At 37.6% G+C, this 27,932-nt stretch overlaps 2 protein-coding genes across 3 annotated transcripts in view; one reads left to right on the forward strand and one right to left on the reverse strand.

The window, feature by feature from the left end:
• GORASP1 (golgi reassembly stacking protein 1) overlaps positions 1-22,381 on the reverse strand; it is a 32,367-nt gene extending 9,986 nt beyond the window's left edge. The window contains exons 1-5 of the mRNA XM_075212172.1: positions 22,216-22,381; positions 8,726-8,806; positions 4,348-4,551; positions 4,168-4,254; positions 116-246 (exon numbers count right to left, since the gene is read on the reverse strand). Of these exons, the coding sequence (XP_075068273.1) occupies positions 116-246; positions 4,168-4,254; positions 4,348-4,551; positions 8,726-8,806; positions 22,216-22,278 (566 nt within the window). The 5' untranslated portion in view covers positions 22,279-22,381. The remainder of the gene's footprint in view (positions 1-115; positions 247-4,167; positions 4,255-4,347; positions 4,552-8,725; positions 8,807-22,215) is intronic.
• A 72-nt stretch (positions 22,382-22,453) lies between these two features.
• Positions 22,454-27,932, forward strand: part of TTC21A (tetratricopeptide repeat domain 21A) — a 74,640-nt gene continuing 69,161 nt past the window's right edge. The window contains exons 1-4 of one of the 2 annotated variants that reach the window (XM_075212170.1): positions 22,454-22,549; positions 23,356-23,484; positions 24,709-24,838; positions 27,129-27,239. In XM_075212170.1, the coding sequence (XP_075068271.1) occupies positions 23,458-23,484; positions 24,709-24,838; positions 27,129-27,239 (268 nt within the window). In that variant the 5' untranslated portion in view covers positions 22,454-22,549; positions 23,356-23,457. The remainder of the gene's footprint in view (positions 22,550-23,355; positions 23,485-24,708; positions 24,839-27,128; positions 27,240-27,932) is intronic. The other variant, XM_075212171.1, reaches the window with a different exon arrangement.

Here is a 27,932-nt window from a genome sequence, read left to right on the forward strand (position 1 = left end):
CAAGTGACTGCTTCCTAGAAACCTCTCACAACCTCATCTATTTTCACCAAAATATAGCCAAGACTATGGAAGTTCTAGAAACATACAGAGACACACACAAGACAAAATTTGGTACCTTCCTTCACCACCCCATGCTCCGTTAGGGGTTACAAACACCTCTCTACAGGAATCAGTCTCTGTGTTGTAGACAAGCAGCTTTAATGGTTTCCCCTCATGCGATTCTATCAAGGCGTAGAAATCTTCTGACTAGAACGGAACAAGCAAGACAAGAATGACAAGGGTGACATGTTAACTAAAACACCACTGTCCAAAGTAATTTACATGTTGTGGATATATTTATTACTTACAGAGGCTTCACTGTTAAGACCTCCTAACAAATATAGAAGAATTCATTAAATATCTGGATCCAGAAACTTATGTGATAATAACTTGTACAAAGTAAGTTACTAAGAAGTTTTACAGGCAATATGGCTATAATCACAGAAATATTACCTTACTGAACTTCACAAATAATGAGTGTTACAATCAGATACTTGAGACACCCTCACATTTTTTCCCCATACAGAATAAGGTACTGCCCTTATGGTTGCTTCAGAATGGAAGCGATAATTACATTAGTATTGTGAAGCAGTCTATAGCTATATGCTAATGCCGTACAGCCTCTATAAACAGAGCCAGATGAATGCACTGTATGACTGTTCAGCCGCCCGGGGGCACAACATGCTGTGGGAGTCAGTGTGAGGATCAAGGCCCTTACTATCTCTTTGGCGGGCTCTTCTTCTCATAGGCCACAAAGGGACCTCTTTTCCTCCGCACTATGGGTCACGCACTGCCTTTTGCCATAGAGAAGCAGCATGCGGTCACTTAGGTTACAATAGGGCTACAGTTTCCTGCTGCACACATGCTTGCCCTCCTGCCCCCTGCTTACTGTATGGGCCGGGTCTATTACTGCACAGCTCAATGTCCTGGTAGAAATAAATGTGCGTGATTTCCTCTGAGACAGCTTGGTGCACAGTAATAGGCCTGGGAATCCAAAAGAGGATGAAGTGCTTAGAGACCCCTTTACAGTGGACCTACTTGCTCTAAGCCCAGCCTGCCAACTTGTAGTCCCTTTTTATTGCCTCGTCTATCAGCCTCGACTTACCCTATCCCCCAGCCCATCCCCATGTTGGTCCGTCGCACATTCTTAAACTGTTTAACATTAAAAGTCTTTAGTGTTTTAAAATCTTTTCTCTCATTTTACATTTCCTGGTACTGGTTCAACTGAATTAATAAATGTGGGTGAAAATACATTTTGGGGTATAAAAAGTTATTCGCTGTCCAACGACTCATTTCAGCAGCTGGCGTGTTCATTCGTGTTCTTACCCTGCCATGCTCTTAATCACTGCTAAGTGCTCCTTTCCTTTAAGGATGTACTGATGTCATCTTGCTACCCGCACTTACCACAGGGGGAGTGCATCCCCTCCTTTCATCATAAGTGTAGTACCAGGTAACTGGGGGAGACGGGGACCCAAGGAAATATCCCACAGAATTCCTAAACAGGCTGAGATCACCCCCCTTCCCCCCAGACTCACACAATTAGTATTCATAATAAAACATGCAGCAGATGTGCTGCTCCTATAAAATTATATTTCGATGTCAACGTATAGATTGAGCACTACAATGCATAACAGGGATACTGTTTGCATTGTCCTGTGATAGCTGAATTGTGTTTGGGGGAAGTGGGTGGCAAAGGTACTTTTGGCCCTGGGTTCCACTTGGCCTAGTAAAATCAAGAGTTTGAAACCAAATTGAGACAGAACTACACAACAATCTGCTGAATCCTAGTTGTAATTTCAGTCCTTGTTGGAACACCAAACCTTATTCATCGCCTTCAATGTAATGACTGGACAACACAAAGCTATCCATTGTTTGCAGACTTTATTACTTCCAATACAGGGGATGGCAAGGTATATGGAGTAAAATATATCCTTAGGGGGAATTCAATACCGCCGCGTTATAGATATTACCGTTAATACAGTAATATTAACCCAGGCTTTCTGCTCGCAGCTCAGGGAGCTACGAGCAAAAAGCTGGCATTAGAATTACCGTAATAACGGTAATTACGCGCACTATTACTGTAATAACGGTAATAGTTTTAGCGCGGCGGTACTTTGGGGGGAATTGAATTCCCCCCTTAGAGTGGATACTAAAGCGGTTCTTTTCTTTATCTCTTTTATGTCTGAAACTAACTTTGTATTTGTACAGTTTCAATAATATTGAAAGTAAAACAAAATGCCAAGCCTTAACAGTGTAATATGCAAATAACACGACACATTACTTCTCAATAAAATCAAATTCAGCATAGAATCAGCATATTTATTCATGCAATTTCAAATACTCCTATTCTCCGCATAAGTTTTCAATAGATATTACAGGGTATGTGTCTACAAATCTGATAAGGAGACTTTACATCACAATAAACCATCTGTCAAATTACAAAAGGTGGTCAGCCAGTCACTGACATTTCAGTCCATTCAGCTTGGTACTCTGCTGAACAGTCAGACAACCTGGTCACACCCAAAATCTAACTGAACAGCCATGTGTTAGAATTTATTCACTCAATATATTTGATATTAAAATTAAGACAGATTACATTTATTAATCTACTGCTGTATTAACCACTGATCATTAGCTATCAAACCAGCTCACTTTACACGGGAACAGGAGACTTGCAGTATGAATAGATAGGGAACCAATCAATGGAGAGAGTGAATGCATTCAGTGTGTGTTGAACGCAGAAACATTAGTTGTAATGTTGGCCAAGCATGCTGCAATATGCCTGCAGATAATGGCAATTGACCTGCTATCATAGCATATGTGGCCTGTGATGCCATATAATAAACCAATCTAAAAATCAACTAGCTTGCTTTTGTGAACATTGGTAAGTGCAGTTGGAAAATGACCCCTGTCAGCCAGAGTGTGAGGTAATCTTCCGATCTAACTCACAAGCCCCAGGCATAAGTGTATGCGTGTAAACACATGGATCAAAAAGAAGTGTCAGGCAAATTCCAACAGAGTGTACACATAGGTGTGGCTCATGCAGATATTTTTTTATGTAAATAGTTCACCAGTCATGTCTGAAATGACCTGGCTGTATAGCACCTCACCTACATGGGTGGACAATTGGTATACAGATCCTATTGCTTTGTGCCAAGATTCCAGTGTGCCCCCAATATGCCCAGTAAAGTCCTATTTGTTGCCCATGGAAATATTCAATTAGCAATGTTTTGTGACTTTCGATCTAAACCAACGTGAATAATTGGATTCCAAAATTCCAAATTCAGTGAGGAGTGACCTCTTTTATGCACTTGACAAAGGGTTGAGTCCCCTAAATGCTGTGCAGTTACCAATGTTTAGACTGTACATAAAAATGTGATTATATCATTAATTCCGTTGTGTTTCTCTTTGCTTATGACCGGTTTCTGTATTCCTGGCGCATAGCATATACTCCTCTAAATACATTTATTTACATTACATTCACAAGGTACCTTATAATTATACAATTATTTCTCCTTTGTACCAATTAAACATTTAGTTGTTCAGGTGAATCTTGACCTCGGATTTTAGGTACAATTAATAGTTAAGATTTAATTCTTAAAACTATTCTTATCCTTTACTTATGTACAATTGACCAGATATACTTTTCTTATATTATATGTTATTCCCAGTGTTCAATAAAATATTATTCTGTGTGAACAGACAATTGCTTTGTAAACTGTAAATAATTAATCTATAGATGTCTACATTTTTCAAAACATGAGAATTATTTGTATAAACACAAACATTAATTAAAAAATATTTATTACACCTGAGGAGCAATAATTTACTTCTACTGCATTGCATGGTCTAATTAATTACTTTGTTATTGCATTTTGCTATTTTGGAGTGATGTGAGCACCTTGTGTTTATCGTTCATGAGAACCAGGGTGATGGAAGTTTCTATGGAATTTGGTCATTTTAAACTAAACCCCTGATGGTAGTGTGTGGAGGGTCTCTCAATAATTTCATCTAAACCTGCTACCTACCTCTTTTAAACAGGCAAATGATTTTTGTTGGCACTCTATATTATCGCATACAGCGGCTTCAAGTGATCATACTTCTGTAAATGAACAAAGATGCACATACCTCTTGTAAAATCTGATCAGACCCTACAATATAATCTATAAAAGCCTGAAGACCGGCCAAGGCAGCAGGTGAATTTGGCTCCACATCCTAAAAAACAGAGCAATAGTGGGACATTAATTCTACATCAGGTTTTCCTGGTACAGTGCAAGTTTGCTCAGTGGTGTATGTATGTTCACTTACTAGCACATGCCATACATGCTCATTGGCTCCCTGGAAGCTGCAGAATCGGACACTGGCCCCAAGAAGCCCCTGACCTCCCCACATGTTACTGGGAGTGACTTCCAGCTCTCGTACTTTCATCGTCTTTGTGTTATAAACTTCCAACTTCACAGGCTTCTCCATGTTGGCTTTCAAAAGATCTTTAAACATGCTGTTTTCTTTATTCTGACAATACAAAAACAATCACATACCGATTATATACTTAATGCATTAAATTGTTCGCTACTCACTTTGAATTCTACCCAAGCAAACAGAATAATAGGAACAATATACTCTTCATATGCAGAAGAAAAAAACAACAAGAACAAATCTTCACAATCTATTTTAGGAGAGAAGTTGTATATTTATATCTATATAATTATTTTCCCCTCTTTCAGTTGGCTACTTTCTTATAGCCTTCAGTAGTCAATGTTACTATACATAATATTTATAAAATAGAACCGTTCCTTCCAAAAAAAAGTTTTTTTTCACAGTGGAACAAAAAGGTATCATTCGATCCTGCTATCATGCTTATTAGTTATGTAGACCCAGGTCTGTATGCCTTAATGAAAATGGTAGGCATACATACTCCATAAAATGAAATAGCAACAGCACTATTAAGTAAAAGTTATTGAAAAAGAACTATAAGCTTCCATGCTTTGATAATGAAGATTTCATATTTAGGAATGGAACAACATTCATTATTTGAGATAGAAGGAATCTACTGGAACATTACAGACTCATCATCATTGATCAGATGATAAAGTTGTAACATTTCAGAACATATCAAACAGCTTCTTGTTTCTCATGGGCTTGGGTCCATAATAACTGCTTCATAACAAAATGTGCAAACACACCAGAGTAATTGTAACGACAGACAGTCAGCAGCTGCCAGGTTCTCAGCATAACCAACTTATGCCTGTATTGTGTGCCCGGCAATTAGGCTCTCGGGAGGATTACAGGGACTTTACAGCTAAACCAGCTTAGTGTGTCATTAAAAGAAAAGTACCAAGCGCTGAAGAAGGGATATAGATCAGGAATAGGCAGCCTTAGACACAACAGTTATTGCTCTACTACCTATCTCAGTATTCTCACATGAAAACATCAGGCGCATGTTAGAATGTCACATAATTCCTTTCTTTGCGTCCCCAAGAAGAGAACATGCAATAGCTAGTAATATATCTGCTAAACGCCTGCAAAATGGTCTTCATATTGAATAAAATCTGAACTGTGATGCAGGTTTCTGGAATTCTTGTCCCACATTACAAAGCTCTTCCTGACTTTCAGCTCCTTCTGGTAACAGTCACAAAAGCAATCTATGAAAGTGCTCTGTGGAGTGCAGTAACAGGGTCAGAGAAGCAGTATCAAATAGTATGGAGATGCAGGAGAGGTATAGCCAGACCTACTAACTTCCTCCTGGCAGAGATAAGGTGGAAAAATATTGACACATTGATGAGTACTCCATGTAAGGTATCTTCATATCTTTGAAAAGGATATATGGGTAAAATATAATATATCAGTTCTGTAGTCTCAACCTTAACTCACTGGGAATTGTCATAAGAGTCTCTAACAAAGTGGGAAATACTCAACAAAGACAATGCTATAGTAGTAATAATAAATGAAAAACATCTTAATATAAACATGTAAAATTTAAACAAAAGTGAAGATATTACTGTAATAAACATATTTGTTAACTAGATGATTTCTATACACATGTAAGTGACACGGCATGTGAACTTGGCTTTGTCCGGAGAATGACAACCAAAGAAAGAAACCAGCATATTAACCCTTCATATACATATAGGTGTTCTGTGTGCTAGTTCTTCCAGATATTTTACTTTACTTCCCCAGTTCAAAGTCATACTGATAAATTAAACTGGTCATACAAGTTACTCAGCCATATTTAAAAATAAAAATGGAAGGTTAATGAATCAATGTGTGGGTGACAATGAATCCAATACAATTACAGGTATACCCTCAAGTCAAATCGATGATCCCATAATATTAAATGGAATATTTTCATAAAAGGATCCTGCTGAAGTGCATATGTTAATCACAAGGGGCCTGATTCATTAAGGATCTTAAATTGAGAAGTTTCTTATTTCAGTCTCCTGGACAAAACCATGTTACAATGCAAGGGGTGCAAATGAGTTTTCTGTTTTGCACATAAGTTAAATACTGACTGTTTTTTCATGTAATTTAAGATCCTTAATGAATCAGGCCCAAGATGAAGATAGAATAGTCCTACAATTGTCCTATACTTTGCATGCACTGAAAATGTTTTTCTGCTGTCAAATCAAAATTGTCATGTGATTGATTTACGAGCTGTATAAAAAACAAATAGGCAAAAAGAGCTATGTCAAACACTTAATAGAAGTAAAATTTATTTTACCATTACAAATAAAATTTCCACGCTCAACTCCGGAGTTATATTTGTATAGCGCTTATGGTGACAGAAAGCAGCGGCCGGATTTTTTAGTTTCAACCACGTCCGTCATGTGCCGACCCTAAGGGCTGGATACCAGCAGAAGGTTTAGAGTCTACTGTAAGGTACCTCTTATCGGAGATTCTATCTTTATAAGGTACTAATATACCCATGTGAGTTATGTATGGAAAGCTGGATCGACTTCATCTCTGACAGCTTGCATGAAACACACATAGTTGTGCCTATTTCTGGATGTTGATTTGATTTTAGGTGAATCGTTACATAGTAACAGGTTCCCGATATCTACAGAGTTGTGCGCTCATTTGATACCACCATATGGATTTTAACATCAATAAAGGAATTTGTATATAATACGTTTCTACAACCCACGGTTGCACACACAGCTGTGCTTAATTATCCACTACGTGCGGCTGCAACATAGTGGACATAATATTAGAGGAACCTTTTCACGCTAATTGTGCTGCTTTCTATGAATCCATATTGCTATTCATCCTTAAGTCAACGAAGCTATATATGTCTTATTAACCATCAATGGGAGATGTAACTGCTTTGACAATGAGATGTTTTTCTCAGTGTTTCAAACGGATCATTTCTGAATTAGGAGTTCTCTGTTACCTTATGGTATTTTATATGTTTATCTATTGAATGTTTTACATGTATATTTCTATGTATCTTGGGGATGCTTATGGCCATAACCATTGTGTTTGTTAATAAGTGCATACAATTTTTATTTGTAATGGTAAAATAAATTTTACTTATATTAAGTGTTTGACATAGCGCTTCTATATCCTCTTTTTGCCTATTTCGTTTTTATATAGGTCTAGTACCTATTAGAGGAGCAGCTGTCTCTCACTTTTTAGGTCTTATCCTAGCGCTTACATCATATGCTTTTTTTGGCTTTTGTGTTATTGTATAAAAAACAAATCAGATTGTAATGTGAGTGCCTCAATTGTATATTAATGTGATTGTACAGAAATGCATTTGTTTGTTCAGTACCCAACAAACTGATGCATATATGGACAGCTTTAACCCAGAAACATGGAATAAGACACCAGAAAAGAAACCTAGAGGTCCATCTAGTCTTCAATTTTTGTGTATATATTTTTGTGTATATTTGTTTTTGTGGTGGACAGGATGGTTATTTCCCTTAATATCTTCCATCTTAAGTATTAAGCATAGCAGTATATTTGTCCCAAGCATTCTTAAATTCTTTTACAGTATGAGCCCCACTACAACTGCTGGGAGACTATATCATGGATCGATTACCCTTTTCTGTAGAAAATAAAAAAGGTTACATTTCTTTCTTCCTCCCTCCAGTTTCAAAGTCTGTCACCTTTTTCTGGAATCTCCTTGCTGAGCTAGATGACCACTAGTCTTGTCTAGCACTGGGGCTGGTTGAGGCAATTTTTCAATATAATTATTTACCAGCAGAACATCACCCAATCATTTTAATGGGAGTTTTGCACACACTGGAAACCCCATTGAAAATAATGGGAAAAGCGACATGCCCTTGACACCCGGACGCCTGACAACACATCTTGGGCAAACGTATGTATCCAGCGCATATCAACCATGGGAAGACCACCTCAGACACTTATCAATTTTATACGTTTTCACAAGCAGTTTGCACTTATCAGTCTTAGTCAGAAGCTTTAAATGGTGTAAGTGTGTGTCTGTGGCAGGGTATTTAGAGCTCCACTGGGGTAGTAAATGGTTATTGACTGGGGTGAGTTATCTGACTGTATAAAGCTCAGGACTATTTTGGTGTTCTATAATTAAAAATAAGAACAACAATAGTCATCTCATGCAGCACAAGCTATTGACTTGGTCTATCTATGGACACATGTTCATCTGTATAACAGTTTTATTACTTCAACACTATCCATGTTACTTCTATAATGATTAATCACTTACCAGCCTTGAGTGTCCAATTGCAATTATGAAATCAAAAAAGGGCTCGAGTCCTGCTTTTTGTGCTGGGGAATTATCTTGCACCTAAAATGAAGGAAATAATCAGACAGCTGGAGCATAACATAGGCTGGTTAATTCACAGTCATTTGTATATATCTATTTTCTGTTACTCTAAAGGAGTTTAATAAACACATTATACTGAACACAGACAAAAGCTTATTTAGAAGCATGGATCCAATAGCACAAATAAGCTGTAATATTAGCAACCAGTCAAATATTTGCTTTCGCTACTCTAACTTGCTAGATGATAAAGCATCTGACCTTACAATTATGATGCTCTGCATATGTGAGCAGTAAATGTTAATCCAGTGCTCAAATCTGAAAAAAACAACTATAATAGCCAACATGAGTATCCCTCGCTATACGCCACTGCCCAGTTTTAAGAGATGTCCTAAACTTCCCCGCTGGTGAGAACCCCTTGTATTTTGCAGGTTACTGCTAACCCTGTTTTATTAATCTTCGGCCTTCTTGCTGATTTCTACCATCCCTTTCACTATCTGTCAGATATAATCTGATTTGCTTTACCCTGTCACCTGTGTTTGTATATATTTGTGTATCATGTTGTGTCTTGGTTATGTTTTCTGTATATGTAATGTACGGCGCTGCGGACCCTTTGTGGCGCTTTATAAGTCAAAGATAATAATAATAATAATAATAATAATAATAATAATAATAATAATAATAATAACTCTATGGCAATATAAACAGTGGTGTGCTATGCACAAACCCTACAAGAGCCTGACTGCAACATGCAGCAGGAGATTAATTGTGTATTTATCAAAGTTTATGTCATAAACATGATTTGGCAAACACACACTGCGCTCTACAATATACTCACTACCACACAAGAAAACAATCATATCCTTTGCCCACAAGTAGTACTGCAGATACACTATATGGACAAAAGTATATGGCCACACCTGTTAATTATTGAATTGAGGTGTTTCAATCAGACCCATTACCAGAGGTGTATAAAATCAGGCACCTAGCCATGTAGTCTCTATTTGCAAACATCTGTCATACAAAATGGGTCGTTCTGAGGAGCTCAGTGACTTCAAGAGTGGTACTGTGATAGGATGCCACCTTTGCAATAAGATGGTTCGTGAAATTTCATCCCTGCTGGATATTCCACAGTCAGCTGTAAGTGATATTATTATAAAGTGGAAGCATTTAGGAACAACAGCAACTCAGCCACGAAGCGGAACACCACGTAAAATCACAGAGCGGAGTCAACGACTGCTAAGGCGCATGGTGAGTAAAAGTCGCCAACACTGCCGATTCCATAGCTGAAGAGTTCCAAACTTCCACTGGCATTAATGTAAGCACAAAAACTGTGGGAGCTTAATGGAATGGGTTTCCATGGCCGAGTAGCTGAATGCAAGCCTCGCATCATCAAGACCAATGCCAAGCGTCGGATAGAGCAGTGTAAAGCACACCGACACTGGACTGTGGAGCAGTGGAAATGTGTTCTGTGGAGCGACGAATCACGCTTCTCTGTTTTCCAGTCAGATGGGCGAGTCTGGGTTTGGCGGATGCCGGGAGAACGTTACCGACTTACTGTGAAGCTTGGTGGAGGAAGGATAATGGTATGGGGCTGTTTTTCAGGGTTTGGGCTAGGCCAGGCTTGGCTAACCTGTGACACTCCAGGTGTTGTGAAACTACAAGCCCCAGCATGCTTTGCCAATATATATAGCAGCTTATATGTATTCTTTATATAATCTGGAGCATGAAAAATATATCAAATTATATTTAAAGATTAGCAGTCTTTCTGTCTTTCCCTCTTGCATTTTCAGCTAAATAGTGTAAGATAATTTCTGCATGTTTGTTATCATCACTAAACAGAAGCAATAATTAACTATTTTGTTTTCTGGTCTTTGGATGTTTCTGGATAATGGCTTTCCAGATAAGAGATCCCACCCATACCATTATATTCAGATATTTTTGACAGATATCTCAGTGTTCTGTTAAGGTCGGTCAGTTTGTGTTACATATAAGTCACCTGTATTCAATGTTACAGCTTTCGTGTATTACTAGTCAGGAAGATCAGATAACCAGGGTGTGGTGACTCCCAACCTGCAAATACACGTAGGGCAGGGACTTGGAGCATTCCTCTAGCTTCATGCTAGGACTGCTAGTTTGTGAATTCTGAAACATATCACAAACATATTTTCTACTGGATTACAGATACACAAGGTGATTATTTACTGCTATAAGCTACATACACAGAGTAAGAAAAAACTACTGTTACTGCTGTATTAAACAGCAGATGTGTGTGGTGGGCAATGGACACCTTCTATCTACTCCAAAGTTTTATAGTAAACAAGGGAACTGTGAGTCAGCAGCAATGAATATACTAGAACTATCCACTGAACTCAATCACCATCATCATCGTCATCTAATGCCACATAGACTCTACATGTCCCATTGTCCAACACATCGGCAGTGTTTGACCACAGAGGCAGTACTAATGGAGACTAATACATTCATATTTAATGTGTTATCTTCGAATCATTGAGTGGCACAGCCCACAGCTGGAATATACAGAACAGCCCATACAAATTGATTGCCTCCTTCCTCCCAGCAGCATGGTGCAGCACCGTGGTATGTGCGTGCTGCTCGGAGCACTGACAACGCCGGAGAGCGTTACCTGCAGGCAGTCAGTGTAGTGTTTGCCTAACCAGCACATGCATGGGCTTTGTTTTCATAAACTTTTAGTGGCAAGGGCAGCCAAAAGTCACTTGCCCTGAGGCCCCCATAATTCTTAATTTCACCCTGGCAGTGGCTGTTACAGCCAATGCAAACCACGTAAAGATTAAGCAAGAGTAGCAGACGGTGAGAAATAATTACCTGTATCTTTATGAAGTTGCATGTGGCTGGTTACACTGCTGATCGGCTATTGCTTAACCTTGCAAAGGTGAGTGTCACAGCTTGCTGCATCTTTGGTTGATTACACTTTATTTTGCAACATATTGCCCTGTTTAATTTTAGTGGGAGATATAATAGGTCTCAAAATGTATAATACATATCATAGGAGTGGCCCAGCATTTTTTTTTTTAGAAAAATGAAAATACAAGCGAAATAGTGTTTTAGCTGCACGATTAGGCTGGGTACACACTGCAGGTTATTGTGCCAAACAAACGATAAACGACGGTTGGGTCTGATATTGCATTAGTGTGTACGCTCCTACGATCATGTTTTATCGTTCCAAAGCACATTGTATCGTTTGATTTGATTTTACAACCGGACTAAAAATCTCTTGAAACGAAGGAACAGAATTCTGCAGCGTGTACACACTCCCGACCAGCAGTGTAGGCAGATCTCCATAGAGTTTACAGAGCTACAATCTTTTCAGCCAATGGTTATGACAGAAGAAGAGCACAGATCTCAAGGTAAATCTCGTAAACATGTATAGTATGAACACAGAAACTGGCATGCTGATCGGGACTTTCAGTCGTTGGTAAAATCATTAACGATATCGCATTGCGAGAAATTTTCTGAGTTAGTTGCATGCAATACTACTGACATGACACAAATTGCAAGTGTAATCCTAAACTAACTTTCACCTTTCCTTTGTGTAAAAGACCTCTCTGATTTTAATGCTTGCTGAATAAAACACAGACAAAAACTCCACCTTGGTTTATACAACCCACATTCTTGCTATTGTGCATTGTGGTACTTTTTACAGCACAATGTACACATGAAAAATGAACCATAAAATGTCACAAAACAGGGTAGGGGTCAAAGAGACACTACAACAAACACAATGTTTTTAAGCTTCTTTTTTTTTTTTTTTTTTTTTTAAAGGATACTGTCCTTGAACCAATGTTATAAAAAGAAAATGGCAAGATAAAGGCTTACTCTACTAAAAATATTTTTTCCTGTCTAACAACTGGAAAGAGTTCAAACTGAAAGATGCTGTGTCAGTTTCTATACAGAGGTGCAGATAGGACAGAGATGTAACTCGGCACAATCGGCAGCTGTGACCTCGCCTTCGGTGTTTGACACAGAAACAAGAAATGTTGCAGCAGGGGAGTGTTCTCCCAAACTGTAGCATGGGACCCCACTTGGTTCTGCTAGGTGATATCTTTAATGTTGTTCTGTAGTTTTATAGATTTGGAATCGCTGGCTATGCAGGTTAATGCTAATAAAAAATTAAATAAATACAAATACCTTGCACAGCAGTCAGACAGAAGACAGCATCAAAAGGTCAGAAACATCAAGGTATAACAGTCAAGGGTCAGAAGCAACAGGACAAAGTAAGATATAACCACCAAATAGAAGGACAGACAAAGACAGAATAAAGACTGAAGCAGCACAGAGGAGGGAGAAGACCCCACAGTTTATATAAAGTGTAGTAAGGGGCTTTAAGGATTCATTTTAAACATTAACAATAGGTAAAAGGCAGAATTAGCTTTTAAGAAAAGCCAAACATCAATGAATGCTGCTGCTCCAAGATGAAAGCAACTCAAGAAAACCGCTGGAGAAGTAGCGAGGAAGGAAGATCCAATGACTGCCTCTATTGGCCATAAAGAGAATAATAATAATAATAATACACAATTGCTCTCAGTGAATACAGCTAGAGAAGCTGAACTTCTGGATGAGCCTCTTTACAGTTCTTGTGTTTCAAACAAAGACTTGTGTTTCCGGTTATGTTAGTAACATGTTAGCTCTCTGCCAGATCATGTCTATGTGATCTTTTTAACAGAAGGCGGATTATGTGAAAGACAAAGAACAAAAGGCGGTATATTTGCCAGCATAACAATGGCTAAAACATGCATTCGAGCAAAGCCCAATAGCAACTGATGCTGTCCATTGAAAACAAACATAATAAGTAGATTCTCTTTATAAGGAAGGTGATATCATAATACTGACAGGTACCAATATGATATATGGTGAAAATCAAGTACTGTGTTAATTCCTAAAGTATATCATGCATGGTGTTGTTTAAAAGGAAGTAAAATATATAGTTGTAAGTTATATCTGTGGTGGACAAGATGATATTTTTCAAGGGCCACAAGATGGGCATACACCCATCACCTCATCATAAAAGCAGAATCACATCAGGAGATTAAAGTACCAGCATTAAATGTTACCCATTCTAAGCAGGAGGTTATTCTAGGTCTAGTCTAGCTGGTGAAAAGACATCACCATCCAACAAGAGAATAACCTGCCACAAACTGTATGACCCTACTGCGCTCACTCAATCAGGATAACTGTAGGGGAAAATATTTCTGGTCTGGAGTGACGCTTGTCACACAGCACCAGTGATATCCCCAGCACCAATTTCCCGGGTGCTCCACCCAGCTGTTTTTACTTGCCACCCGGCTCTTGAGTCCTGTTATAATAGAATTATTAGATTATTAGATTGTGAGCACTGCAGCCAGTAGTGTGTGTTAGACCACTGACCAGCAGTCTGACCAGTCCTGGCAGGTGTGGGCAATAGCCTCCAAAAAGTTTCAATATTATTGCAAAGTATTACAAATGCCCCCACCTGGCAACTTCTTAATGCCACCCAGCTGGCAAAATTTTCTGGGGAGAACACTGAACACTGTCCTATACTATCAATAATTAACATTCAGATTTGGCTGTTGATAAAATAAGAAGCCTATTCTACTCTAAATGTCATGGCATGATAATAATAAATAATAATAATGATAATAATGATGATGATGATGATGCCATGAAGCAAAAATAAGGCTATCATTCAGAAATGCAATGTTAAGGGCCTGTAATACTTTTCAAAGCTGACATGATGATTATTTGGAAACATATGTACTGTAAATGTCTACACAATTAATCTACATCCCTTATTGAAATTGCAGGTGTTTGTGATGTAAAGCCTGAAATGAAGATAAAAATATATATGAGACTCTTTTCCACCATTAATGTGCGCACAGCAATGAAGGTGTTTGGATTGGTACGAGGCAGCGCTAGGCACACCCCCAGGGGTGTGGCATGGCCCCCTGTCCAGATTCCCAAATGTTGGGAGGTATGCATTTTGAAATAATAGAAAGCCAGAATAATGACACTGGGATCCACATAAGCTCCTGAAAAAAGGTATTTCTGGAGTCATAATAGTGAAACAAATACAAACAGACATTTCTTAGCCAAATATCACATTTAATACATATTTTATTCCAAGATGGAATAATTCTACATACGGAACCTAAAAGAACGCACTGCACCAGGATCTAAGGCAGTCCAAGTCAGTGAAATGTGTTTCTGTTCCCAGTGTGAGAAAATTGCTTAAATATCCTGCAAGTAGCTTATCTATTCAGACAAACAGCAAACAGTTATGTAATATTTGATTTACAAGAAACAGCAACGTGACAATACTGACAAATCCAGCTCTTTATCTGACCCACCTAAACAAAAAAATAAAAAGGACCAGCACAAACTGAGACATGTTTTCACACTCACTGTCTCTCATTGATTTCATTCACTACATGGGTTTATTTTCCTGGCAATTCTACAATCAATGACTTAACTGGACATGTTTAGCAGTACTCATCATCAAATATAGTTGAGAATTAAGATTATTTCTAGTAAAAAAAAAAGCCTATACAAGGTTACAAAGTTGATATTTTATAAAATATTCTCCCTAGATACTTTAATAAAATGTCTGTTTCCTCAGAATAAAAACAAAACAAAAAAATACAGTAAGGAGTCCCATCATCTGAAGGTTAAAAGCTGGGCTAAATGGACAACTTCGACATTAACTTGCATTGCAATCCTTGGGAAAGATGTGACCGCTTGCTCCCTACAGGACTGGCTACACACGCCACAACCTTCTGTGACTGCTAGAAGAGACTAAAAGGGGAGCTTCCTCATTTTTACCGTGCATGAGAGCTATCACAGATGCAAATCACCAATGCAGTCCAGGGATACATTAATTGGTTAACCAATATTAATAAGGACAGACAAGAAGAGGTAATGGAAACCATGTTTTCTTTATAAACTGCATCAGGTCAACTTCAATCCTTATCTAGAAAGTTAATAGCACCACATTTTTAGGCAATGTGGTTAGCAGGCATCTGGGATTTTTTCACAAATAACATGGTACCTGTTCTAATACTGTGACTGTTTTTCAAAGTGTACAGAAACAAAAGATGTAACAGCACCAATCATTGACGTTTTTACAGAATAAAAGTAACCTCTTATTAAGAGTAATCTCTAAGTGTATTCTGCAGACATTCACATGCATTGCTCAACAAAACCCAAGAAAGAACCAGTGAGACACTGGTAGTCACTTTAACGGCACTGATATGCCTGACACACTTTACACCGGCTAAATAATAACGATGAGGATAAAAGCGACAAGGTGGAAATATGCACACACCATATAATAGACTGCTTTACATTATACAGGCGGTCAGTCTGGCCACTGCCACTTTAAAAGCGCTGTTTTCAGTCAGACCATTACAAGTGACGTCACTTCTGACTGTAGATATTCGGGAACGTCGCTTTTAACATGTGGAGGTTATTGAAACTGTCAGATAAGCTGCAAGTCTATTAGTATATTATACTGTGTGTCGGGCATATCAGTGCCGTATATTAGTACCACACCCCCAGTGAGGGAATTGCTGGATTCAGCATTTTTAAAATGTATCAATAACTGCAACTGTCCATTTATAAACAAAAGCTTATTACAACATGAACCATGAGTCCAGGGTCTGAGCATGTGCATAGGTATAGAATACATTACTCTTCACCGACACCCCTGTGCCAAAAATGCAACTATCCAGATGCAAAAAAAAAAAAAAAACGAAACAAAACAAAATGAATATAAAAGGTATTTTCATAAATACAGTATGGAGCAAGTGATCTAAGAAATTTATCCTATATCCAATTTTGGGGTAGAAGGGCTGTTTTCTGAGGCTAAACTAGCAAGTGTCGGAGGGGGGGCGGGGGGGGGGGGTGTTGTTTTGATCAACACAAAGACCTGTATCTTTTTTTCCACTATTCTTAACTATGTAATTGGGATACACATTCTCCTTGTTGGAACAGGTTCTATGTACCAATAACTATTTTTCTTGCATGAACTTCCTATTCAAGCAGACAACTGCTAGAGCACAATGATTTACAGTTAATATTGAAATTTACTGTATGCTTGAAAATGGGCAATAGATTGTACCATACATAACTTCTGTTCAAAAATAAATACAGACATATTAGTTTATTCTTTATTTTAACAATATTACACCTAGCCAGGAGCTGTCTGAGATGGGTGGTAGTGGTGAATCTACCCCACAGGCTGGTCTATTAGTGGGCCCCTGCATTTTTTCTCCCTTTAAAATGTTCCTAATAGGCTGCTGAGCTGAGTCTTCCCAACTCCCCACATCCTTGGTCTAAAATGTACCAGCCAGACACCTGCAGGAAGTGTGCAGCTGGGTTGCAGAAGATTTATGAGATGCAGTATTCTAATGATCAATCAGATCAAAAAGAGTTAAAATATATTACACCCTGCCCAACCTTTCACAGACTCATTTACAAGGGAGGAGACACAATTTACTTGTCTGGCAAGAGCCAGGGCAGCCAGGGAGAAGTGACACGCCCAAAGTACTGTAACCTGACATCCCAGACTAGCCAGTCTTCTACTCACAGTTTCTGCTGGAAAAAGCTCTTAAGTCATGAATTTCAACTTACATAACATACATAAATTAATCACTTTTCCTTAATGGAGATTCATTATGCTTAGACTCCACCAAAAGTTTTTAAAATATGTTTCTGAAAATCACCCACCCTGAAACTGGGATTGAGCATTTACAACAGTGATAGGCTCTCCAACTCTTGTGGAACTACAAGTCTAGCATGGTTTACCAACTAAAAGCTATGGCCTGATCTAGAGACTCCCAGAAATCTGTGGGTCTGAGCACCTAATTATACTAAAACTGGAAACATTATTATGTTTATCCATAAAACATACATAGTAACATATTAACTAATTTATAACCACGCAACATGCATCTGCAGTGTTATTATTACTTAGTATGTTATTTCCTTGATGTTATTGGGATTATTTTCATCATCAACTATTTTAATCTGAGTGGCTGATTACAGTGCCCTTCAATAGGATTAAGCTGGCCCTATATGCAGAAATTGACATTTAACCAGTTTAGGCCAACATTGTAACTAAATGGCATACAACATTTATCCTGGAGAAATGGTAATGTCTAACCCTCAAAACTCATTTATAATTAGTTTTGGTGGAATGTTGGTGTCATTTATTTTAAATAAATGTATTGATTTCTCTTCAATTGTGTTGCATCTTCAATTAATGTTTGCAGCCATTCCTAGCGATATATATTTACATACACTCATTACATATAAAGAAAATATATACACACAAATATGACAAGTAACATATAGGCACAGGAAAAACTGATATAACATATAGTAAGTAACCTGATTCTGAGAATTATTCACTAACATTGCATTTTGCACTAAACTAGTAACTAATCAGACATGTGTCTTCATTGTTTAACTTGCTCTATACAGTTAAAAGCCATTTGCTGTTTGGCTGGTATGGTTTAGTGCATGTTTACCTAAATGTAGTGTTAATAACTCTCTCTGTCTCTTCTAGTGCATTTTAGAACACGAAACATGGTTGCTAGTTGATATAACACATTCTTACAGTGCACTGGTTTTCTTTACTGTCCCCAGGTGATTCAAACTAAACAGCAGAGATCTATTCAGCTGCTAGCTTAAGTGTCAGCCGCATTGTAAATGGTTGTCTGTTTTTACTATATACTACTTTTAAAAATGCCAGTGACATCACATGTCAAACATGCATGTGAGTAAATAGAGGATCCGGCGTCAAAAAGATGCTGCTGAGTTGCAGCTGCTCCTGACCGCAGGCACTAGTGGGTACTGAGTCACTGGAACCATTAAGTTCCATCCTCAGACCAGTTTAAGTGCTTTTACTACAGTTAGAATAATGATCTCTAGTAAAACATGCTCTGTTTGTTTGTTTGTTTATATTTTAACCAGTGGATAAGAGTCCGTTGTTAGTCCTTAACTCTACATTATATAGATCAGCTCTATGAACCAAATACAGCAGAGTATATTTGAAGTGCTACATACTTTGAATGATTCATCACAATGCCTTAATGTGTGAGCATTATCACAGAAGACTTGTACTCAGGCATGCATAAATATTACGTGAGAACTTGCATGTGAAGGAGAAAACTATATGAAAAACAAAAACTCCAACAGATTAACAATGTTTCATTTTAGAATTAATTTGTTCTGAGAGATGAACAGCAAAACAACATCTTATATGGTGTTCCAACCTCCACATAATCTGCACATAACAGGATGCCTTGTATAAATCATAGAACACGTTCTAATTTAACACTAGTCTTACTTAATATTAAGGAGAAACAGATTATAGAGTTGAGTTTAGTGGTCAATGTCTGCTGTCAAAAATATGCATGCTGCTAAATCCAGTAGCTGTCGATCCTCAAGTAATTTAATCATGTGAACATGATTGCATCAAAGCCAACACAACGCAGTAGTTCAAGGACACATGTATTAAACAACCAGGACATAACAGCACCAGATCTTCTTAGTATTACATTACTGATTATTCATTATTTGAAGGGAAGTATTAACTCATACTTTAAATAATGAAAGGAAAAAAAGAGACACTCAGCAATGTGAAGTACCTTTTAGTTCGCACTAATTCAAATAAATAAACTATTATTATTATTGTTTATATAGAGCCAATCATATTACATAGTGCTGTACAGAAAATATAATCATTCACATCAGTCAATGTCCCACTGGAGCTTACATTATGTTTCTATACCACACATACAACACATTAGGGAGTTTAATGATCATACTCTGGGTTTTGTCAAATCAACAATTGTCTGCGTTTTTGGCACCCATAGTTAAAATGACAATTTAAAGGCAAAATCTACCAGGTTTTGTCTTTAATAAAACTGCAGTTTTAAAACTGGCTGGCAAAATGACTCAAAATTGGCGATTTGACAAAACCAGAGTTGATAATGATAAATAAACCCCTAGGATGGATTTAACCCACCAGTATGTTTTCAACTGAAGAAACCCATCCAAAAACAGGGAGAACATACAAACTCCAGACACAGAGCCCTAGTTGGAATGAAACCCATAACCTAGCGCTGCGAGATGGCAGTGCTAACCACTGTGCTGTCAAATATTATATTCATAACTGACCGAGTGGGCGACATCACGTCTACTTTCCAATTTACAGGTATACAGAACATCAAACATGTATAGAATATAGTTCACTGTGACTCACCACCATGGAACATAGAAAATAGGGACTAGTAATAATCCCCAAAAAGATTAAAAGGTGTACATAAAATAATAATAAAAACAGTTTACAGAAAATATGGTGCTGTAAGTCTTCTACTTAGTTTCCAGGATGAGGCTCTTCTCCGCCACTAAAGATCCACATCCACACATAACTGCAGAAGGGAGGTAGTGGGACTAATACTGTTCCCTATTTCTACATCCTATGTTTACTTCCTATTTCCACAGTGAACTATCATCATCATTTATTTATATAGCGCCAACATATTCCATAGCGCTTTGCAATTGGGGACAAACATAGTAAACTAATAAACAAACTGGGTAAAACAGAAAAAGAGGTGAGAAGTATATACTATACACCCTTGTACTATATACCTAAAATTTGCCAGCACCCTTAATATCACCAAATCAGATAAGCGAATGTCAATTTTATGTTTGGTATGTTTATTTGAAAGTTGAGAACACTAATGAAAGGTACTTCATCATCTAGGCGTCCCTGTCTTACTTTTACATACAGACTAAGCCACGACAAGCAACAGATTACAGAAGGTTGTCACACGGTTTCAAAGAAGAAGAATGAAAACTGACATTTATGCTTTATTCTGTACCACCTTCAATATAACTACTAATCATCAACTTTATATTCTCAATTTGCAACTGTTGCAATATATATTGTGCACCAAAAAGAGGGTAACGATCCCTTTTCTATATACTACTATAGTGGCCATTCAATACCCCTTCATTTGTTTACCATACTGTAAATAGATCTATGCAGGGAAAGAGCCTGCGACAGAAAAGCACAGCACTGCAATATCCAGGTCAATTACTGAAAACTGGAAACACCATTATGGTTATCCATACAATATACATAGCAACATATTAACTAATTTATAACCATGCAACGTGCATCTACAGTGTTATTGCTTAGTGTGTTCTGTACTTGAAATACTTGTAAGCAGGCTATTGTTTTTCTCTTCTGCTATTTTAATCTCTGAGTGGCTGACTGCAGATATGCTAAAGCTGACCATATAAACAGAAATTAGGTCAGTCATTTAATCAACTTTGGCCAATATTATAACAAAAATGGCATACAAGTTGTATCCTTAAGAAATTATAATGTCTAAACCGCAAAACATATTGTTGGTATATTTTTTTTTTAAATAGATCCATCAGTTTCTCTTCATTTGGTTTTCCAGCATCAATTTATCTGTTCACAGTCCTTATAGTGATCATATTGCAGTTACCTTTCTAGGGTCCCTTATATCATCATAAGCTACATGTCTATGGTTACCATTATCTAAAGGTAAGCACAACTTTTTGAACCGAATACAAAATATTAGTCATTTGATTATAAGAGTGTCATAATATTTCCCTTCCCTCTTCTTATGTCTTGAGATGCACATTAGTGCAGTATATTCAATGGCTATTATGCACAATGTCCTATAGATTGTAAGCTTGCGAGCAGGGTTCTCTTACCTCTCTGTCTGCATGCATTACCCAGTATTGTCTTATTAATGTTTGTTCCCAATTGTAAAGCGCTACGGAATTTGCTGGTGCTATATAAATAAATGTTGATGATGATGAATGTCAGTAATGCTCTTTATTTACATATTTCATTTGTCATGTTTTGTTCATGAAAGAAGCCATATTGGCTTGTTATTGTATGTTGTACCATGAACCTCCTTACTTGACTGTACATCTTAAAACAATAGTAACATGGTTATAATCGTTTAAGATTATAATGTAACATTGATGACTGCAATATTAAATAACTGTATCCAGTCACTATTACATATTAGGGTTCTAGGCTGGGAAATGGTGGCTACATTACCATTACCATCTCCTTTTTCTCAGGACATGTACCTTATAACTCTATACCAATGAATGCTGTACATATCACATACATAATGCTTTATCATTGTAACAGAGGATTGAGGGACTACAAGCCCCAGAGTGCATTGCGCCTTTGGCTGGATGGTCATGCTGGGAATTATAGTCCCACAACAGACAGAGGCACATGTCGCCGGTTACTATGTAACTTCAGTCCCACATGACAGCAGCCGCCGTCCTAGATGTAACTTATTGGTTATTAGTCCAAGACGTAAGAAATAACTAATTTCACAATAAATTCTCACCCCGTGTACATGGTAACCCTCATTGCCGCTATCCGAGGGCTCAGAACTCAGAGACAGCCCCATGTCTGCGAACCGAGTGTGACGGACGGGACAGGCGCAGTGACGGAACCGGGTCAGACACAACACGGAGCGGTGGCCAGGACTAGCAATCAACCACCGAAGGCAGCCTGGGTGCACAGGTCATCTGGGATCGGCTGCTATGCCTGGCGGGTAGTGACGTCGCATGACAACGGAGGAAGAGGAACGGTAACTAAGGACGCGCGAGGGAGACAGGACCCTTCCAGCCTCCGAGAATGGAGACCTCAGTCTGAGAGACAATATCACAGTGAGAGAGGTAACCTGGGAATAGAGACCTCAGTCTGAGAGACAACCTGGTTATAGAGACCTCAGTCTGAGAGACAACAATATCACAGTGAGAGAGACAACCTGGTTATAGAGACCTCAGTCTGAGAGACAACCTGGGAATAGAGACCTCAGTCTGAGAAACAACCTGGTTATAGAGACCTCAGTCTGAGAGACAACAATATCACAGTGAGAGAGACAACCTGGTTATAGAGACCTCAGTCTGAGAGACAACCTGGGAATAGAGACCTCAGTCTGAGAGACAACCTGGGAATAGAGATCTCTGTCTCTCGGAAATAGAGATCTCACTCTGAGAGATAATAATATCACAGTGAGAGAGACAACCTGAGAAATAGGGATCTCAGTCTGAGAGACAATAATATCACAGTGAGAGAGACAACCTGGGAATAGAGATTTCGGTGGGAGAGACAGTCTGGGAAATAGTAATATCTCAGTGGAAGAGATGGCTTGGGGAATAATGAGCGCTCAGTAATAGAGACAGTCTAGAAACAGAGATATCAGAAGAAAAGACCGCCTGGGGATTTATGAGATTGGTAAGGGGAGACTGGGATATAGAGATATCTCAGTGGTAAACAGTTTGGGGAAATAGATATCAGGGAGAAAGCCTGGCAATAGGCATTTCACAGGGATGTACAAGGATATGTAGTTACCGAGGGTAAGTATTATGTAAAGTGAAGGGACATATATAGACACTTATAAATAGACTTATAAGAACTAATTTACAGTGGTAGGTATTTGCACTTTCATGCTTATGTCCTGAAATAACTAAATCTACAGTAGATAAGAATAAGGATCTGGGAGTGACAAGGCATCTTCTATTACTCATATAAAAATATATCAGACAACGGAGAGAAAGCTACCCAAAGACACCACATCACAATGGCGGATACAGATCCTGAAATCATGGTAAGTTGAGCACTTAATTAAAAGATGCTATATTATATTACTTATATTATTCAGTATGAAACAACTAGTTTACTGATGTTCAAAATAGGTAACAAAAAGCATGGATTTTAAAAGAAAAAAAGAACACGTCCTTTAGTCTGTTTATTTTTAATTATCTACACCTCTTATTAAGATTGTTTAATTTCCTTATATTATTATTTTAATTTCCTTATTATATAAATTGAGATTACATACGCTAGGCACTATAATGTTGCTGTCTTGCATTCTGTAACAATAGGTGATTGTCAAGGTAACAACCTAGAACAGAGGTAGGCATCTTCTTGTACACCAGCTGCTGTGGAACTACAATTTCCAGCATTTCTACTTGTATATTCACAATAGCTGGAGAACCATGGGATGCCTACCACTGGACACAGCAGAAAGTAAGTCCTTTTAAGCACAGTAAACATATATATATATATATATATATATATATATATATATATATATATATATATCTAGTCCCTGCAACAGGAATGTGTAGGATTAATATAAGTCTTTCATGAACATAGAATAGCCACTATGGCACAAATATCTTATATGTATTATATATTACATCATATGACCATGTAGAGTTGTGACATACTTCATTTAATCCTACTCAACTGCTTTAGAACATGGTACCACAGTGGAACCAATGTTTAAATAATTCTATGCAGTATACATTATCCAGATGTTAATAAACATAAGTTACATAAAGTATCTGGATTCTTTCATAGTTGCCATATGTCCTTGATTTGAGGCCATAGTTCCTGGTTTAAAGATCATTTTTATCCCTGGAAATATCCCCCTTCAGTATTGACCAACTGTTCAGTACAATTTCTGTTATGATGTATATTCAAAATATTTGTTACTATCTTTTCCTATTCCTTGAGCCTCATAAAGTACTGTTTATTGAATATAAGTGTTTAAAACTATATTATAATCAAATTCTGTAAACATGTCTAGTAATGCATTGTGACAGCTTGGACAACCATACAAATAGAGCCAGGACACACACAGCTTGATGGGAACTGTAGCACACCAAGATCCAACAAAACAGTACCTTAAGTAATGTGATTAGATGCACCAAAGTGTCCCTGAATAATATTGTGAAAGACTGCAACAATGTGCTTTCATCATTACATCAAAAAATCTTCTGACTATTGTTAAAACCCACACATCTGAAATAATTGTATTTTCTAGGCTTCTATTATTTTCTACTGTAAAGAAAAATACTATCGCCACATGCAAACTATAGCAAGAAAAGGACTGCAGAAGTATTGCAATGATCCAGTGCTTGTATTTTTCAAGGCTTATGGTATCCTTATGGAAGGTAAGATTAAACCATGAACCATTTATTCAACTAATAATTTTCTATTTGTTTATGATAAAAAAAATCTACAACAGAGTTATATTTTCAGGTGGAATAAAAAAACTGGTGATGTAACAAAGTTAAAACTGACCTACCAGCAGGTTCTGTAGAGCGGATGTGGGGTTTACTCTTAAAGCTGCTACTGGTGCTAGCTAGCACCATTCTTTACAGCTGACTGATTATAGCAGACAATGTTATCTTACACTGATTTTGTGCCAAACAAGTCTGTTTAATTAATGTCTGCATATTGGTATATTTATTCAAAGATATTTTCTTCCTAGTAACAAAAAGAAAAAGAAAAAATTATGTAAAGTAGTTATATAATAATAGTACCAAAATAAATACAAAAATAGTAAAGAAAATGTAGAGGGAGGGAGGGGAGGGTGTTGCAAAGGGAATCCACTGGCATTACTGCATAATTTTAATAAAAAGTAATTCAATGTAGAACATAGTACCGATTTTGTACCTCTTTTCTGTTTTCATTTATCATACCACCAGGACACCTTGTTACACATTCTTGAGCTTTTTAGTGCCATGTGTAGAGACTATGGGGAATATTTGCTAAACTGAAGGTTTGAAAAAGTGGAGATGTTGTTGCCTATAGCAACCAATCAGATTCTAGCTGTCATTTTGTGGAATACACTAAGTAAATGAAAGCTAGAATCTGATTGGTTGCTATAGGCAACATCTCCACATTTTTCAAACCCGCAGTTTAGTAAATATATCCCTATGTATTGTTTTTGGAGCAGCATTAGAAGTGAACCTGTGTAATGGTACCTATCAAGTGTCTTAGTAGCTATCTGCTTCATACTAGACAATGCTTAAGCTAGAGTATTGTTCTGATATTCATATCAATATACAAGAAGACTGCATAGTATTTTGCTGCCAATAGGGGAGGGTTGACAACATTCGGGCTAGTAACCAAATGCAAAAGGCAAGCAGGTGTTCACTTCAGGTTTCTTTACAAACACCTTCAAGCTATGTTATTGCATGAACAAGAAAGTAGTAAGTTGCCCATGATATAGCAACTTCACATATAAATCGCACAATAACAATAATATGTGAAGGAATGCAGAGATAGCATTCTGGGATGAGTCAGCAGCACTGTCTATATGTAGAGATAATCATAATAATAAATATTTCCTCTTCTGAATGTTTGTGAGAAAAATCTGCTGTTTATTTCTGTTCTGGCTACAAAGTCACATACAGTATATGCTATGTACAGTGATTGTACACAGCTAATTTGACCAAAAAGGAAGAGGTAGAGGGGGAAAATGCCCTCCTGTCTAGCTTTGCAGGCTTCCCCTGACCTCATGGATATAAACACAGTAGCTATTATGTGCAGAAAACATTCTTGTAAACAAATGTATTTACAAGTATGCACACGTCTTGTAGAAAGTCATACCAAATTGTAGGAATCATACATACATAAAATATTTCTGTTTCAATTAGGGATGTGCACCGGCCACTTTTGGTGTCTCGTGTTTTGTGTTTTGGATTCGGATTTGCTTGAGGTTTTGGGTTCGGATTTGTTTCGCAAAACACCTGACGAAAGGGTTTGGTTCGGATTTAAGGTTTTGGATTCGGATTTATTTTGAAAAAAACATAAAAAGTGCTAAAAACCAGTTTTGTGGTTTTTTTTTTTCACTCCTACGCTATTATTAACCTCAATAACATTCAATAACAATCATTTCCACTAATTTCCAGTCTATTCTGAACACCTCACAATATTGTTTTTAGGCCAAAAGGTTGCACCGAGGTAGCTTGAGCACATAATGCCAAAAAAAGAGGTACAAGATGGAATTGTTCTGGGACCTCCCTCCCACCCCTCGCGTGATTCGACGCGAGACTTGGACGACAGAGCCTCGTTTTCATTTTTTTGCCCGCCGGAAATATCCGAACAGTGGTCGGATCCCATTCGGATCCGCACTGTTCGGATGGGCTCGGATTAGCGGAATCCGAGCCCACTCATCTCTAGTTTCAATAAAAAAAAAAACTTTATAGAGAGGAAGTGGACAGTACAAATGAACATTTCCCCCATCACAAGGGATGATCAATTTTAAGATATGTATTTTTTGTCAAGGATAGAAACTTTGTATACTTTAGAAATTGAGCTATATTATATAATCTCACTATACATTATCACTTATGTTGACAGTAATGTAGTTGTGTAATTATTGTATGGAATATAAGTGGTTTTATAGGTGTGCTCACAATTAACGTAATAGTTTTTCTTGTCGCTTTCTAACAGATCGTGTGCAGGAAGCCATTCCAGAGCTGGAGTCCATCAAGGATGTCCCGGAAGTCTCACTATGTTCTCTTATGTCACTTATCTATGCACAGAAAAATAGTGAAATCATTGGTAAGATCTCTTTCCACCTGGGTCTTCTGTCATTATTAATACCTGTAGAAACACTTTTTACTGACTTATAAAACTTACAACACCAGCTCACATATTCCAACCCTCAAAGAATAATATGCAATGTAATTTACCAGTAATGTATATACAGACAATTGCCTGTGATCATGCCAAAAGCAATTCTGTCCAGTTCAGATGAGTCCTTTGTTCAGTATCTGTTCTTATTTGTGACCCATCTAATATGGTTTATGGCATTTACAGTAATTTTATCTCCCTTCTTGACTACTGCAACTTCCTGCTATCTGGCATTCCCGACACCTATATATCCACACTTACTATGTACAGCGCTGCGGAATTGGTGGCACTATATATATATATATATATATATATATATATATATATATACTGATGATGATGATCTCAGATCGGTGCAGTTCAAATTTCTTAGGCAGATACAGATTTGTTTTTTAAAAATAAAAACTGAAAAAAGATGCTTACATAAGTTTTCAACCCCTGCAGAATAGTACTTGGTAGGACCACCTTTCTGCGATAACAGCTTTAAATCTATTGGGGGCGTAGCTATGCATCATTGGGTGTGGCCAGGCCACTCTCCTACAGAAACAAAAAAACCTGCATTGTTGTGTACACCATTGAACGGTCACCAAGAATTGGGATTGGCCTGCTAGAATCACAACA

The sequence above is a fragment of the Mixophyes fleayi genome, chromosome 5 (assembly GCF_038048845.1).
Source record: "Mixophyes fleayi isolate aMixFle1 chromosome 5, aMixFle1.hap1, whole genome shotgun sequence".
Classification (NCBI taxonomy): domain Eukaryota; kingdom Metazoa; phylum Chordata; class Amphibia; order Anura; family Limnodynastidae; genus Mixophyes; species Mixophyes fleayi.